We start from the raw sequence: 17673 nt of genomic DNA, 5'->3' as shown, positions 1-17673 counted from the left end.
TTTAAATAAATAGGCAAAAGATTTAAACAGATAATTACTATAGAAGATATAGGATTGGAAGATAAGCTCATGAGATGATCTTCAACATCATTAGTAGTTAGGAAAATGCAAATTAAACCCATAGTCAGATACCACTACGTATCTATTAAAGTAAAAAGACTGACCAGACTAAGCATTGGTGTGCGTGCAGAGGACCGAGAATTCTTGTACACTGTTGGTGGTAATGTTAAATGACAATCACTTGGAAAATAGTTCAGCAGACTCTTAAAGAGTTAAACATACGGCCGGGGGCAGTGGCTCATGCCTGCAATCCCAGCACTTTGGGAGGCCGAGGTGGGCAGATCATGAGGTCAGAAGTTCGAGACCAGCTTGACCAATATGGTGAAACCCTGTCTGTACTAAAAAATACAAAAATTAGTGGGGCATGTTGGCATGCACCTGTAGTCCCAGCTACTCAGGAGGCTGAGGCGGGAGAATCTCTGGAACCCAGGAGGTGGAGGTTGCAGTGAGCCAAGATTGAGCCACTGCATTCCAGCCTGAGCAACAGAGTGAGACTCCGTCTCAAAAAAAAAAAGAGTTAAATATACACCTGGGATATGACCCAGCCATTCCCCTCTTACATATTTACCCAAGGAAAATGGAAGCATATTTCCATACAGAGATTTGTATGCAAATTGTTGCAGTTTTATTTCTTATATCCAAAAATTGGCTATAACGCAAATGGCCATCACCAGGTAAACAGATAAGCAAGTTGAGGTACCTGCATGCAGTGCAATACTACTCAGCAATACGAATGAATGAACTCTTAATGCATGCTGCAACATGGATGCTTCTCTAAATAATTATGCCAAGGGAAAGAAGACAGACAACAAGCCAGAGTACTTACTGTTATTCCATTTCTATAAAACTGTAGAAAATGAGAACTAAGTGGACCAGTCTGGGGTCAGGGGTCAGGGGTCAGGAGGGGCAAAGGGAGTGGGAGGAGGGATTATAACAGGATACAAGGAAGCTTTTGGCAGTGATGGATATGTTTGCTGCCTTGATTGCGGTGATAGTGTCACAGATGTGCATCTATAATAAGACTTACCAAACTGTGCCCATGAAATATGTGCAGTTCACTGTATGTCAATTATACCTCAATGAAGCTGTTAAGAAAAATTGGTATTTGATTCAGTTATCAAAAAACTTTTAGAAATATGAATTTTTTCCTAGCAGATTACTAAAAAGGTAGTGGCTCAAAATAACAAAAATTTATTTTCTTACGGTTCTGGAGGTCAGAAGTCTGCAATGGGCCTTACTGGGCTACAGTCAGTAGCTGACACAACTGTTCCTTCTGGAGCTCTAGGGGAGGATCTGTTTCTCACTTTTCCAGCTTTTAAAGGCTTCCTGCACCCTTCTACCATCTTCAAAGCCAGCAGCCTCACATCCGCAAATCGCTCTGACTCTGACCTCTTCATCTGCCTCCCTTTTCATGATAAAGAACCCTTGTGATTATATTAGATCCACTTGGATAATCCAGGATAATTTCTTTAAGGTCAGATGGTTAGCAACCTTAATTCTATCTGCAACCTTAAATAAATGCTTGTCATGTAACATAACATATTCACATGTTCCAGAGATTGGGACAGGCATATTTTTTGGAGAGCCATTATTCTACCTTATACTATAGTATACTACAGCATATTTTAAACAAGTTGGGTATATGAATCTACCTCAAATGTAAATTTGATAAGATCTAAATACAGATCACATATATTTGATAAAAACTTGGAATGTAAATCTGATATGCTATAAGTGGATTCCAAAGATTTGCTATAAAAGATGTAAACTATTTCATTAATAATTTTATATTGATTACTTGTTGAAATGCTGATTTTTGGACATATTGGGTTATCCAATATAAATAAATAAAATATGTTGTTAAAACAAAAGACAACCCAATAGAAAAATGGGTAAAGGGTGTTAACAAGTAATTAATAGAAGAAATACAAATGGTCAATAAATATGTCATAAGATTCCATTTAAAAGGACAGTCAGTACTTAATGACCATGCAATGGGAAGAGCATACAGAAATGGGCATTCTCATACACTTTTGATGAAACATAATTCGACAAAGACTTTTTGAAAGCAATTTCACCATGTCTAAAACAATTTTAAAATAAAATGTCCTGTAACCTTGTATTGAATTTTCAGAATTTGTTCTAAGGAAAAAAAAAATGCACAAAAATGGATGCATAACAATCCTCCATGTTACTTTTTTTACTATACAAAATGAGAAACAACTTGTTCCTCTGTCAACAGAGAGGTGGTTAAATCATTTCTGGTAAGGCCATACCAGAATGAGGTACATACAAAAGGTTTCTAAGATGAGTTGCTAAGAAATAAGAACACCAGAACAATAATTTTAATACAATTCCATCCCGATGTCTGTCACTGTCCTCTCCCCAGAGCCCACAAGTTACATGTTAATGTATAGAAATAGTACAGAAAACTTATACTCTGGGAGGGAGTGGTGGGAATGGTGAAGGAGCTTTCATGTTTTGCCCTGTGATGTTTGCATCAATATAAAATTTAAATAATGTTAAAGTTGAAAAGGAACGTGGTCAGCTAATTCATGCAGCACTGCCCATGCCTGACTCATGGGCTGCTGCCATCTGACTACCATCATACTCTCCGACCTCATGTGTCGGGGCCAGGCCAGCCTACACAGTGTTTCTGCAGCCCGGAATGCCCATCCATCATTTTCAGGAAACAAAGAGTGATTTTCCCTCTCTCTTCTGCAAGGATTTAGGGTGACAGTCCCCTCAAGTTTCCTCAGACTGAAATAAAGTGGCAAGCACTTTCCAGGTCCTCTGATCAGGGTCTGCACACATCCCTGCCTGCAGAGATCCCCTGCCCACATCAGGAGACTGCCATAGCTCATTTTGCAAAGAACGATCCATCTTGGGAACAGCTGCCAGAACACCGGATGGTCTAGAAGCCTCAGCTAGGTCCAGAGGAATAAATGAGATTAACAAAGCAACAACAACAATGATTTCTACTCAGATGTCTCTAGTCAGATGTCTCACACCCAGACCTCACCCAAATTGTAAAAAGATAAGCACCCATTACGTAATAAATCTGAGATCCTGTAAGACCGTCACGGAAACCTCGCAGGTTTTAGCATCAGACAGATTTAGTTTCAATCCTGACACCACTGCTTAGTGATAGTAAACTTCAGGACAAGTTTAGCCTCAGTTTCTCTCTCTGTTAAATGGTGTAGTGGCATCTCCCTCACAGATCTCTGAGAATTAAACGGGATCAAGTGAGCAGAGGGTGTGGAATGGAGCTGGGCTATAGCAGGTACCCAGGATGGCAGCATCCTAATAAAGGGCAGTGCTGCAGAGGTTTTGTGTGAGCTCATGACTGGGGGTCAGGGTCAGACAGGTCCTCCACCACCAACACCTGTACAACCCGGGTGAACCTCCATTTCCATCTCTGCAATGTGGAGGTGTTTTGAGGATTTCCCCAGGTTTACTGCCCAGTGACAGTAAGTGCTGTTGCTGTGATCATGCATTATTATAGGGCCAAGGAGTAAACTCTGTGCATGAACATTTTATAGGAGTGGGAATAGATAGAAATCTTAGAATTATTATAGGGTTTGTAATTACTATGACTTTGCGGCTTAGGTAGAACACAGACAGGTGTGTTCCAGCCTGTTCCACCAGGCTGAGGCCTGGTTTCTTTATCTGTAAAAATGAAAATATTTGTCCCAGATTTGTCACTGGGCCATCTGAGATAGTGCTGTATATGCACTAAGGGCCTATACAAATATGAATTATTATCATAATTATGACTTCAAAACTCATTTTGTTCACTGTATCATCTGTTTGGTCTGTTTGAAGAAACAATCTCCCCTCCCCTAATAGTACCATTGCTTGTGCCATGAAATAAGGTGTGAAACAGACTTCAGGAGTCCCAGCATGGTGAAGGCAGGGCCCTGCTTCCTAATGTGTGATGACAGTCCACGGGGACCTCCTGCAGGTCGCGGATGTCTGTAATCCTCCTATTGGCCTACCTTTGGAGTTTGCGATAGTTTGAGGTCTTTGCAGTCTGAATTCAGCTCTTTTCAACCTGATCAAACACTGGCTCTCTGGGAAGTCTTCATTTTTCACCTTGTCTAGGAGACTGCCTGAAGAAACAACTTCTGCAGTGCCTCTTACTGAGTCTCCTGATAAAATCCTCCACAGGCAGCATCTTGGAAAACTGCAGGCATGTTTTAGAAAGCAATCGCTCAGGGTTCCTTATCTCTGCTAACTCTGATTGGGGCCTCAGATCAATCTGAAAAACCTTTATCCACCTGACACCCAAGGAACTGAACCTCTCTGAGTTGTACATAAATAATACAGATCAGAATGAAGTTCAGTGCCAAGGAGGGAAGCATCCTCCCTGCTTCCTTATCACACAAGCCTGTAGCCATGCCCCATGACTGTCCAGAATACAGATTTAAAAAGGATTGTAAAAATTGGAGACAAATGAGTTCTTGGTAGAGGAACATTCCCTCCCTAAGGAGTTGAGATACATCATTTGTCCAGCTTCTTTCCTTGCTGATGACTTTGTCTTGAAGCTTCTTCCAACAGATTCCACAGTGACGCTGCCACCTGTTGAATGTGTGAACTTCAAATGCTCTTGTTATGATCCACAGGTCTGCAGTCAGCAGATCGGCCTGGGAGCGCCCTCCTTCTTCACTGTGTCCTGAGGCTATCTGTGGTCCTCTTCAGCACATGCGGTGTGCCACAGGGACAGTATGTTGAGGTCAGCACCATGTTATGCAGAGAGCAGGGGCTTTGAAGTCAGAACACTGGCTCACTGCACCTTCCCGATCCTTTCTAACTGGCCACAGCCCCTAAAGCCCTTACTCCCGGGTCTGCACAGCCCAGGCCCTGAGCCTGTGGAAGTCCAGCTAGGAGCCATGAATGAGCCCAGGGCCTGGGGCCTGAGACCTGGGATAGACTTGCAGCCTAAGCTGGAAACCCTGGTGGAGCCCTCAAGAACCTTCAGGTCTCAAAGTTCACAGCCTCTTCCAAACCCCAGGGAGTGCCCTTTTCAAGGTGAGTGGGTCCTCTTTGAAAATTCCTGGTTGCTCTGTGGTTAGTTCCATGGTAAGCCAGGACCTTGCACTAGACTCCGTGCCAAACAGCGTGCCCCTGACTTGCCCTGAGTCACTCCTGGGGTCTACCCCTTCAGGTAGCCTCATCTCACTGGATTCCTGAGCCCTGCAGAAGACCCTGTGGTTGAGGCTGCACTCACCCAGTGGCCTTGGGCTCAGCCTCTCTCAGTCCTGTCATTCATGTGAACATTCTAATGCCTGAGACCATGCTGGTGGGAACGAGATGCCACGCCACGTTGGGAAGAGTCACTAGTACTAGTGTCCTGGCCTTGGTGGCAGCCCGGGGCTGGGTGCTGAGTAGTGCCACAGGGATGCAGCAGGATTAATGTGGAAGTGACCAGTGAACAGAATGCTTACCCAAGGGAGCTCCTGAATCCTCTAGGGTTTAGCTTGCCCTGGGAGAAGGGAGGAGAGGCCAAGGTGCACGTGATTTTACAACACATTTGGGACAGACCGTTAGTGTCACCACATCTCCACAGGCTGCTCTCTGAGTGTCCTTTGTGCTTAGGTTGGGGGCATGTGATGGGGCTCTGGCCAGTGGGATTGGGCCGGAGAGACAGCATCTGCTTCCAGGCCTCATCCTTTAAAAACTGCCAGTGACCTCCAGTCCTCTCTCCTACCTCTCCCGCTAAGTCAACCTTGGTGACTACAGAGACAGACGAGGCCAACATCTGGCCCCACCAGGGACATTACTGCAGCAAGAGGTAAACTTTTATTGTGTTTAGCTGCTGGAATCTCAAGGACATTTAACATTGTTCATTTTACTAATTAGATGTTATTTTGAGAAAATAAGTGTTAGAGAATTTTGTCCTGAGCTGATCACCTGGCCACATGAACAAAGAAGTTATAAAATCATAGCACTAATTAAACATATTTCCATGTTGGTAAATCAATTTAACTGACAATGATGATTTCCTTGCTCCTTGGATTGGATGTTGGGAAGGAAAAAGAAAGGAGAGGTCAGGCTCATCTACTTTTACTCTGGGGGCCTTGGGCTGATGGGAGCTGTCTTACTCTGATGGTTAGAAGCACTGAGCATGGCAAGTCTAGGTTCTGGCTCAAGCTGTGATGGCCGTGTAATACTTGCTTCCTGCCTGACCTTTTGGACTGGAGCATTGAAGGGAGCCCAGAAAAGACTGATCTAGATCACTGTCCAAGAGGGGTTGTGGACCCCAAGCCCTGGGCAGCATGAGATCCCAGGAGTGTGCAAATGACCCTGTTTCCTCCTTGGCTTGCTGGACCATAAGGTAGGCCTCATTGGCCCCTGAAATACCTGGTGCTCCATATGGAGGGGCTGAGGGGGAAACTCAGATGAGCTGAATCCCTCTGGCTGCCCATGGCGTTTGGTGGCTGCATCAGACACTGAAGTCGAGGCAGGTGTGTTCACAGAGAACCAGCCCTCAGAGGGCACGTGCTCTCAGCCTCTCCAGAAGAGAGTGACCACCCACTTTTTAGTATTTTCTCTGATCTGGGACTCAGGTGGATATGGGTGTTGACTGCTGCACCACTGTGATGCTCACCCTCCCCCCTGCTCTTTAGAGCCTGCCGGCTGGGTGTGAAACAGCCTCTCCTGTTCCTCCAGAATTGGGAGCTCTTGGTAGGTGCTGCCTGGCCCCTGCCCCGACCAGGAGGAGCCCATGGGGACACAGGGCCTCTCCACTGCCTGGGTTGGCAGCACTGAACCACCGGCCTGCTGTTCCATGCCATGGTCCCTGCCATGTTTTCCAGGGTTGCACAGTGTTTCCGGCTTTCTCTGTCCATGATGAACAGACCCAGCTGCTCAGACTAGGAGCACCGGTGCTGTCCCAAGTGTTGTCCTGAGCCTAAGAGCATACTCTTGGAAGATTTGTTTCTGCTCAAAATACACCTTTGGGACATGTTGATGCTGGGGCCAGGGCCCCTCCTTGGAGTGGGTAGGGCCCTCCTTTGGCTGAAAATGGTTTGATTCTGTCTTATTTCTGGGAGGCCCTGAAACTAGTGCCATACTCTGGGGTATATGGTGTCTCTGTGAGAGAGGCTGCCATGCTGCTTAGTTGAGCACAGGTTAGTCCGAGTAACATGGTATAGACACTTTTGCATTGACCTGCCCTGGCTGTGCCAGACTGATCTGCTGAGCCAACTACTGTCAAGGAGCACTGGCTGCATTTTGCTGAGGAAGGCACACCTCATTCCCGTCTTTAGCAAAGGCCACAGTCCATTTGTGAAATGTACCCATCGTCCTCGGCAGCCCTTCCAAACCACCTCCATTATTCTGATCAGCTGGAACTCAGTATTCCACCAATGCATTAAGGAGCTAGAATGCTCCAAACACAATGAAACCTAAGTTATGCTCTTCTGAACAATGAATAAAATATGTTTCCCATGCTGCTTCAATGTTACTTGATTCATTTTTCTGCCTTGCAATTGATAAAACTCATAATTTAACTATCAGTTTTCTACCTATTACTGTAAATTAACTGGGTTGCAATGAAAGCCAAAGGATTGCTCTATTATAAGTGGGAGAACTTTAAGTGCTGTAAACTACTATCTGTGCTGACTTAAATTAGCAGACCCTGAGAGAAGCTCATGACTACTGGCAACACTAGAGGAAACACAAAAGTCATTTTCAGAAGGTGAAGATTCGTCTTGTAGGCCATACAGCTCTGGGCGCAAAACAATTCGGGGGTAACCAAGACACTGTCACTTGTGATTTATTTGGTCTTGAGGTGTCATCAGGCTTCTTCTAACTTGATTTCCTTTTCCTAGAACAGTGGCAGAATTTCGCTATCCATACATTAGTCCCCAGATATTGCTGACGCTGTCATTTCAGGGGCCTGCTCTCAGAACCCTGCAAGATGGTATAAAATAATCCTTAAAATGTATTTTTGTATGATTACTTAAATCTTGTGTTTTTCTTTGACATGCAGAAAAATGGTTTTAACTAAATATTGTTTGAAATTTGTTTAAGACACAGCTGCTACTGCCAATTTCAATTTAGTAAATAAATTTATATTTGATTTAAAATGACTTGAATAGAATTTTCATTTTGACATGTTTAATAGTGGGGAATTACAGTTCTGAAATAGCTACAAAAATATAGCATCCCTTTAAAAAAGCCACAAAGTCTCATAGTTGAACCTAAATAAATAATACCCCTCTCTCTTTTTATGACTCCAATGAGTAATTCTTCACAGAAGAAGCATTTCAAATTGTCCCCCAGGACATTTTAAAAAAGAAAATATTTGTTGTTTAATTTTTCTTCTGCAGCACTAATGGGAGTGGAAAGCTCAGTTCCTAATTAACTCAAGGTGCTCTCTAATGTGCTGCGGAAGACACTTTTCAATAATCGCTGGCTTATCCTGGGCCAGACAGGGGCTGTGGGATGCATCAGAGCCTGTCTTTTATGCCCAGGTTTGTTTTTTCTGAGAGCAGATAGATAGATTGAAATTTGCTGTGGCAAGATCTATGGGAGCAGCTTGGGAGGTAATTAGTTGCTTGTTCTTTTGCGGACAGAGGAGGTAGGAAGTAGGGAGGAGAGAGTGAAGTCAGACTCTTCAGGGCTTCTCAGGAGATCAGGGGCAAATTCACCAAGAGCAATGAGATCCATGAGTGACCCTATCTTCAAGGACCTCTGGCATCAAGGTCTGCATCTGTCAGCTCTCTTACCACCAACTGTGTCTCCCCAGAGACCTTCACCTGGCTCAACAGTGGAGTCAGGGTTCCAAACGCTATGCACAAAATGGCCACTGAGGACTGCCAGCGGCGCCCACAGCGGGACTTCTGGGAAACTGCCCTGCTCAGGCCAGACCCCCAGAGCATGCCTGCTTCTTTGGCCTCATTTTTGACTCATCTAGGGTGGAACTTCTGAAAACTGCTAGGGTTTGGCTGAATGTAGTTCTTATTCCTCCATTCCTCTTTGCCTTATAAGGTCTCGGATGAACTTTGAATTTTGGAGTTGAGAGGGCTCTTGGAGATCATCTCTGGCCAACTTGCTACCCAGGGGTCAGCTCTTCTCCAAGCCACTTAGCCTAGTGATAGTTTGGCCTCTACTTGTCCAGAACCAGGGACTGGAGCCTGCTACCGCCCAGTAGACCACTCCAGAATGAAGTGTGGAATGGAGTGTAGAAGACAAATGGGGAGTCTGTCCATTTGTCTTCTGGTCTTGTTCATATGAGGATTCAGAGCTTTATATACTGCCCCTTGGCAAGATTTCTTTTCTCCAGATGACTTATTCAGTTATTCCTCCTATGGACAGGAGTTTGGACTCCTCTACATCCTTGCTACCCTGTTCTTGGAAATATAGTGACTTGAGGGGACCATCACTCTCCAGAAGTGACCTGGTCTGACCATGGAAAAGCTCTGTGGGGCTTCCCCTCCCTTGTTCTAATTCCTATGTATCAAAGTCGCCTGCTGGGCGCAGTGGCTCACGCCTGTAATCCCAGCACTTTGGGAGGCCGATGCGGGCGGATCATGAGGTTAGGAGATCAAGACCATCCTGGCTAACACAGTGAAATCCCGTCTCTACCAAAAAATACAAAAAAAAAAAAAAAATTAGTCGGGCGTGTTGGCTGGTGCCTGTAGTCCCAGCTCCTCAGGAGGCTGAGGCAGGAGAATGGTATGAACCCGGGAGGCGGAGCTTGCAGTGAGCCGAGTGAGCCACTGCACTCCAGCCTGGCCGACAGAGCGAGACTCCGTCTCAAGAAAAAAAAAAAAAAAAGAAAGTTGGCTAACCTCTTTGTGCCTCAGTTTCCTTATTGGGACAGTGGTGATGGTACTCATTCTTAAATTATTTCAATAATCTGCTGCTGTGTAAGAAAACTCCAAAACTTATTGCCTACAAAACATTGATCCATTATTTGTCATGATACCGTGAAAGGGATCAGTGGGTGGTTCTTCTGCTCCATATAGCATGGTCCAGAGTCACTGACACAGTTGCATTTGGCAGCTGAGCTGGGTTAGAAAGTCCAGGAAGGAAGGCCTCACTAATTCATCTAAGCCGTGTGGTTTTTCTCTTGTCCATGCTTCCTCATCATTCTGTGGTCCATTCAAGCACTCTTACAGCATGGTGGCGGCTTTTCAGAGCAAAGCAGAAACTTGCTTGGCTTCTTAGGGATGAGAACTAGAATTAAATCCTAAGGCCCCCATCTGACCGAATAAATACACTCTTGGCCAAGGGGAACCTAGAGAAACCTTAAAAACGGAGTTCCTGGCCATGATAGGAGGTCAAACATGCCTTGCTACATCCTTCTTCAGTTTAGACACAATATCTGACCAGCAGTAATGTTACAGTAGTGATCATATGACTGAATCTATGGCAATAAGATATCAAGTTATAAATAAGACCCAAGGCCATTCCAACCAAAAGTTAAGTCATATACCCCTACACTTAAAGAATAAATGATGTTCTAAGTGTCACAGGTTTTTCTTTTTCTCTAGCAGTTCAACAGGCACTGGCCCCAAGAAACAAGTGCTAAAACAATTGTAGTTCACCATTAGACCTTGACTAACTGATCTCCAACCCCTGGTCCACAAGTTGCAATTGCAGCTTTGATTGGATGAGAGATGGATGTCAGTAATTTTCTCCTGATAAAAGACCACCAACCATGGGCTGGCTCTGACCAGTTAACAGGAGGCTGCACACGGAGTGCCTTCATGTCCCTGCTTCACCTATTGCTGTATAGGGCTTACCTGCAATGCATTTAAATGTTAAACCTCTGCTCCAGAGTGAATATGGGTCACATGTAATATGGGTGTTCAGTAGGCATGCATCAGGACCCTCTTTGTGAATATTCATAGCTCCTCCTGTAACCCTACTTAGCTAATCTGTTCAGCATAAATTCCTGCCTTACCATCTATTCCCTCAAAGTGCCTGCCTTTCGGGGTCTACCAGAGGCTATGCTTCCTAGCCTGCAGATGGTCAGCCTGCAGGTTGCAACCCTTTATGAAAAATAAGATCTCCTTTCCAAATTCATAAATTGTGTGATTTTTAAGTTAACAGAGACCAAACCTGGAAATGGCACAGCATCACTTCTGTCTTATTCTGTTTGTCAAATAGTCACAAAGACAGCTCAGATTCAAGGGGAAGGGAAATAGACCCTGCTTGTTGGGAGAAGGGGCAGGAATGAGTGGCAGCAATCTTTGGGATTCTCTACCATGTGTCTTGCAGGGTTGCTGTGAGAATTAAAGCAAGTTAATACATGCAAAACACTTAGAACAAAGCCTGGTTCATCAGATATATAAAAATTAGCTTTTATTTAGATTCAAACTGTTGATCAAACTCATGAAGTAAGGCAGAGGTGAGGTTGGAGCCATGTTGCCTGCCCCTAGACTTCACTGTTTGATTGTGTTGAATGATTTGCTAAACCTTCACCGGGTAAAGTTCTACCCAGGGCAGAAGGCCACCACTAGGGTATTTCCTGAATGGTTGAGCTAACTCTTACCATAAGGTAGGTGTGGTTATTCTCAACTTACAAGGAGGAAACTGAGGCTCAGAGAGTGAAATATCTTTTCTAGTTACCAGCTAGAACTATCCTAGTTACTCACCAGAAATCTGCCATTTTTCTCTATCATGCAAGATCCTGTAATATGACATGCTAAAATTTAGACACCAGGTATTCGTGGCAGACCTACCACCTACTAGTCTGGACTCCTAATCAAGAAAGGGAGTGAGGGAGTCTCTGAGGGGCTGGTCTCAGGGAGCCCTGCATGCTCGGGCAATCATTGTTTTCTAGATCTGCAACTTCCTTTTTATATTTCATATTAGATGCCTTTGCATGCTTCTTGAAGGTCTTTCATTTCAGAACCCATTCTAAGAATTATAACAGTCTTATCTCTGAGCATTTAGGCAGCATTGACAACACTATCAACCACAGCAACTTCCATTTGTCCAATGCTTAGTGAAACCACAGCCTCAAAGGACCACATCAAAAGTAGGAATAAAAGGGCTTCAATGATCTTCCCAAATCTATAGCTAGTAGGTGGTATAAATGGGACTTGAAGCCAGGTATTCTGGTTCCAAATATTATGGTTTTTTTTTTTTTTTTGAGACGGAGTTTGGCTCTGTAGCCCAGGCTGGAGTGCAGTGGCACGATCTCGGCTCACTGCAAGCTCTGCCTCCCGGGTTCACGCCATTCTCCTGCCTCAGCCTCCCAAGTAGCTGGGACTACAGGCGCCCGCCACCACACTTGGCCAATTTTTTGTATTTTTTAGTAGAGATGGGGTTTCACCGTGTTAGCCAGGATGGTCTCGATCTCCTGACCTCGTGATCTGCCTGACTTGGCCTCCCAAAGTGCTGGGATTACAGGCGTGAGCCACCGCGCCCAGCCATATTATGGTTTTTTCCATTATAGTATAAAAGCTTTCATTCTACCTTTTTGAGCCCTACATTCTTCACCAGTACAATGGAAATTGATTGTGCCTGGCCTTGTAGAGATGCTATGTGAATGAGGATCTAATACAAATCTGGGTCATACTATGCACTCATTCATTTCGTTTATTTTTCTTCATTCATTCATTCATTAATTCATTCAATTATTCATGTAAGCATCCAATATTACTGGGTACCAATTATGTGTCAAGTACTGCTAGGTGATGGGAAAAGAGAAATAATAAGACAGATTGAAACCCTACCTGAATGAGGTTTATGATCTAGAATGGAGAACAGACATTAAATTGAGGAAGTGTTATAAATAACAAGAGCAATATCAAAGCAGTAATATAATAATAGTAATGACATCCTCTTGGCTGGTTGAGTAACAATTTACAACTTATGAAGGATGCACAGTTAGGGTTTGCTAAATCAACTTGAGCTGGGTGGAAGTTATGAGGTCTAGAAGTGAAGGGCATCTGACACAGGGGCAGTCCTGTGAGCTGTGAGCACAAGATGAGCTCTGACACCTGATGGCATCTTCATCACACCCCCAGGTGGTGCTGAGATGAGGGCCATGGAAGATAGACCCTGCCAAAGGTGTGAGGTTTTGTGGGCAGACATTAATGGCACAGCAAGGGGTTGTCCTAGCAGTCTCACTGAACTTGTGTCAGCCTTCAGGTGCTATCTGAGAGCGAGTACCTGTTAGTCTTAGCCTGATGTCAGCCCTTCAGTTCTGTCATTTGAGAAATGGAGACAACCCAGGCATCTACTTCAGGTCAAAGACTCAGCGAAGGAGCTTGATACGGTTTGGCTGTGTGTCTCCACCCAAATCTCATGTTGAATTGTAATCCCCAGTGTTGAAGGTAGGGCCTGGCGGGAGGTGATTGGATCATGGGAGTGGTTTCTCCAGTGGTTTAGCACCATCTTCTCAGTGCTGTCCTCAAAATAGAGAGTGAGTTCTCATGAGATCTGGTGGTTTAAAAGTGTGTGTGGCACCTCCCCGCTCTCTCTTTTGCTCCTGCTCTGGCCATGTGACATGACTGCCTGTTCGCCTTCTGCCATGATTGTAAGTTTCCTGAGGCCTCCTCAGAAGTGGAGTAGAGGTCAGCATCATGCTTCTTGTACAGCCTGCAGAACTATCAGCCAATTAAACCTCTTAAAAAAAAAATCATACAGTCTCAGGTATTTCTTTATAGCAATGGGAGAATGGACTAACACAGAGTTCATGAAAGCAACATTTTGTTTTTTGTTTTTGTTTTTGACGTGTAAGTTTGCTAAACAATGGGCTGGGGAATGAGAAGATTTCCTGCAGGCTGAAATATTCCTGTGACCTTCAAGCTATGGGATAGGATGACCTCTCTTTCTTCCCCTGAGGTTTCAGCTTTCTTAAAGCTTTCTGGTTTCTGACTGTCCAATATTAATGTTCCACTCCTAGAAGTGCATGTGCTTTGCCATCCATCTTGTCTTCCTCTCCCCTAGTCCCAAGCTTTTACTCAATTACATCAAACTTTAAATCAATCTCCTATGGCTCCTTATTGCTGAGCTTCCCTCAATTATTCTCCTGGAAAAAAAAAAAAAAAAACCCAGCATACAACAGAAACCTAGCCTACTCTCAAAGTGATTTTTAAATTGCCTCTTCTAGAATATAACGTTGCATCAACCATGGCAGGTGGGTGGCCGGGGGAAGTGTGGATTCCAAACTCCACCTGCCATGCTCCCTCCCCTGCTTCTTCCAAGGCCCCCAGCCCTTGTTCCAGCATGGTGAGGATTTTCTTTGCCTCAGCTGATATTAGAACACGAGCCCCATCTAAGTGGCCTTTCTGCTTCCAGCCTGGTCCTGGCCAGTCCCTCTCTGTGCTGCTGCAGGATGACTTTCCTCTTGGGGCTCTGATGGCCAAGTCTTAGCAACCCACAACCTTCATCGACCCCTATCGTAGCCTATGGAGTGAGGACCTAGATCCTGGGTGTGGCAGTGAAGCCCCTCTACAGGTGTCCTCTGGTCCCACATCTGCGTTTTGTATTCCCACCTGTAGGATGAGCATCCTATGCCGTACGCTTCAGAGACTATGGGCTCCCCACTGGGTGTGGGCTGCCAGACACACAGCATCCATGAACCTTCCACCCCATCCCTAGGTTCATTCTGAACACATCTTCCAAGAACCTCCAATATGCCAGGGCCTCTTCAGAGGCCAGTGTGGGGCTCAGTGGCCCTTTCTAGAAGAGGAAGCCCTTGATCTGGCCTCCCCCTTCTCCTCCTGGTCATCCAAAGAACCCTCTAGGGCTGTGACCCTGCTGCATTTATTTCCTTTTTTGGTTTTAGTTTTTCCTTTCTTGTTTAAAATTTTAAAATATTTTAAAATATGGACTTACATGAAGATAATCTCAACGTGAGAAATTACAATAACACAGAAAAAAATGCAAGCTGACCTTGTCACCAGCTCACTCCCCTGCCCTACATCCCTGCCCCGTGGCTCTGATTTGTCTTATTCAGATTTTCAAAATCTCAAAAATAAATTATTTCCCTTATTTCACTTTTTTTTTACAATGAAAGTTATACTTGCACATAGTTTGAAGAGTCAAGAGTTCTACACGGCTTATCATGAGGTAGCAAATTCTTCCTCTGCCATTGCCTGAATCTGTCACCATGTTCTATGCTCTCAGATGAGGTTTCTTATCATTTTTTTAAGATATTTATTTCTAATTAGTATGCTTATGCTACTCCTTTTTGATTTTACATTTTAGTCATTGTCTATGGATTTCCTAGCATGTGTGGTGAGACTTTGTTTTCTGCCCCTTCTCCACCCACAACACCCCCGCACCCACCGCCACCCGACCACATGCCTTCCCAAACCTTCACGGTAATTTTGGTTATCTCAGTTAGTATTTAGGGTTTATACTCCCATCCTGGGGAATTTATTTCAAGCATTTCTCTAAAGACTCCTTTCCCTTCATTTCTCTCTTCTCTCTTTCTAAAACTCCTTCTGTTCAGACATTGGGTTGTCTCTCTTACTGTCCTCTTCTTCCTAGGAGTGTCAAGTTTTCATCAACCCTTCTTTGGAGTTTTTTATTCATGATATCTTATTTCTGACTTCTGGGGATGGGTTCCACCTCTGACTCTTCCGTATTTACAGATTCTCTCTGAGGATATTACAGTAGTTTTGTATAACAATTTTCCTCCCCCTGCACACTATCTGCTGCCTGCAACTTGCTTTTTGTTTTCTTCCTGTTTTTGTCTCGGTTCCTCAAATGACAGTCTTTCCTCGAATGTCTGCTGCACCAGGCCTATCACTCCCACTTGGGAATGGTTCTCTATGGAGCTGACTGTGTGGTGTCTGAGGACAGGGAGGGCATACACAGGGAGGTCCACCTCAGCCATTTTACTGGAGAACCTCTGGAGAAAGTTACTAGAGAAAACTCATCAGTTTCCTTCCTGGGTGCTACTACTGACTGCTGGGGCTTGGGAACCAAATGTGGATGGAGACTGGGGGCTAAGCAACTGGTCTGTACATTGATGTTCACCCAACCTTCCTGTTCTCTAAGATACTCCACCAAGAACAGGGCCAGAGTCCCTAGTCTGAAGGACTCCCTCTTATGCTCAGAGAATACAACTCCAGTCTTACAGCTGAGTGGGGGCAGGCAGGCACCTCTTGGCACTGGATTGTTCAGAAAATTTGAGATATAACTGCTTTTTTTTGGTATTTCTTTTTGGAGACGGAGTCTTGCTCTATTGCCCAGACTGAAGTGCAGTGGCGCAATCTCGTGTCAACCTCCATCTCCCAGGTTCAAGCAATTCTCCTGCCTCAGCCTCCTGAGTAGCTATGACTACAGGCATGTGCCAGCACGCCCAGCTAGTTTTTGTGTTTTTAGTAGAAACGGGGTTTCACCATGTTGGTCAGGCTGGTCTCGAACTCCTGACCTCAAGTGATCTGCCTGCCTTGGCCTCCCAAAGTGCTGGCATTAGAGGCATGAGCCACTGCGCCCGGCCCTAACTGCTTTTTTCTAAGTTAACCTTCACCCAGTGCTCCTGTCCTAAGCTCCTTTTTTGCCCTAATTTCCAGAGATATCTAGTCCTATCAAGCCCCAAGTCTTTGAGGAGTTTTGTTTTGCAAACCAGACAGCTTCCGTGCTCTCCTTTGTGCTGGCTTGGGATTTAGCTGTCTTGGATCAGCTCAATAGATCAGCAGCCTCTCCCTCATCTGTTTTCCTGCATCCAGAACGCTGTCTCCCCTCATGTTCTTTCCATCTACTTGTGCTCGTGCCTTTAAAAACATCCCTTTAGTGCTGTATCTTGAAGTCTTGTGATGCAGAGGAGCCAAATGTGACTTTTAAATGTCACCCTTAACTGGAAGTTTGAATTTGAGTTTTGGTTTTCTCATTAACTGCAGAGGTATTACGCAGTGTGTGTGTGTGTGTGTGTGTGTGTGTGTGTGTGTGTGTGTGTGTGTGTGTTTGATCCTTGCTCTCTCATGCCTGCACACTCTCCTCAATGTCATTTTGTTACTAACTTGTCTTTTTTGCTTTAGCATTATTGACAGTGAATGGGTCTCTGATTTCATTTTTTTGAAAAAGTTTTTTTTTTTTTAAAGGGAAAACAATGAGTGTTCTTTGTTTATGTCTTCCTCAAAGCTGCGTCATTAGGAGCAGTAAAGTTCACAGCTGCTCTTTTCTCAGTAGGTTATCTATATGAGGAACGATCTCTCTCTGTTCCCCTTTTTTCTTAGCATCTTGAATTCTACTTTATTTGATGTTACTAAATGTGCTTTCTTTTTGCTCACATTTACTTTCTTACCTTTTTTTTTTGTTGTTGTTCTTTTGCTTTTTAATCTTTTTGTTTATTCCTCTCTCTTTATTAGACCCAGTTCACACTTTCTATTTTAAGGGATAGATGAATCTAACCTATTCACATTTATTATGAGAAACAAAATGTTTGTACCTTCTTTTGCTCTCTTATTTATTTGTTTTTTACTTGTCTTTCTTTCTTTCTTTCTTTCTTTCTTTCTTTCTTTCTTTCTTTCTTTCTTTCTTTCTTTCTTTCTTTTTTTCCTTTTCCCCATTTTGTCCCATTTGCTCAATTGATCACATTTAATTTTTTACTTTTTTTTTTGGTCTTAGGTTTTGGGAGTTATACTTTCCATGTCTATTCTGTTCCATTTCTATTCAAAGCCAAGAAACCCA

At 44.2% G+C, this 17673-nt stretch overlaps 1 protein-coding gene across 6 annotated transcripts in view; it reads right to left on the bottom strand.

The window, feature by feature from the left end:
* The window catches only part of ARHGAP22 (Rho GTPase activating protein 22), a 216395-nt gene that overhangs the window by 123403 nt on the left and 75319 nt on the right, over positions 1-17673 (bottom strand). For 2 of the 6 annotated variants that reach the window (XM_030941412.1, XM_030941413.1), the window contains one exon: positions 12677-14059. The exons of the other annotated variants lie outside the window; for them this stretch is intronic. In XM_030941412.1, the coding sequence (XP_030797272.1) occupies positions 14048-14059 (12 nt within the window). In that variant the 3' untranslated portion in view covers positions 12677-14047. Of the gene's footprint in view, positions 1-12676; positions 14060-17673 lie in introns of those variants that run through there. 6 annotated transcript variants of the gene reach the window in all.

The sequence above is a fragment of the Rhinopithecus roxellana genome, chromosome 11 (assembly GCF_007565055.1).
Source record: "Rhinopithecus roxellana isolate Shanxi Qingling chromosome 11, ASM756505v1, whole genome shotgun sequence".
Taxonomy (NCBI): Eukaryota; Metazoa; Chordata; class Mammalia; order Primates; family Cercopithecidae; genus Rhinopithecus; species Rhinopithecus roxellana.
The sequence above is the reverse complement of the archived record's forward strand: the minus strand, read 5'-3'. Positions and strand labels throughout refer to the sequence as shown.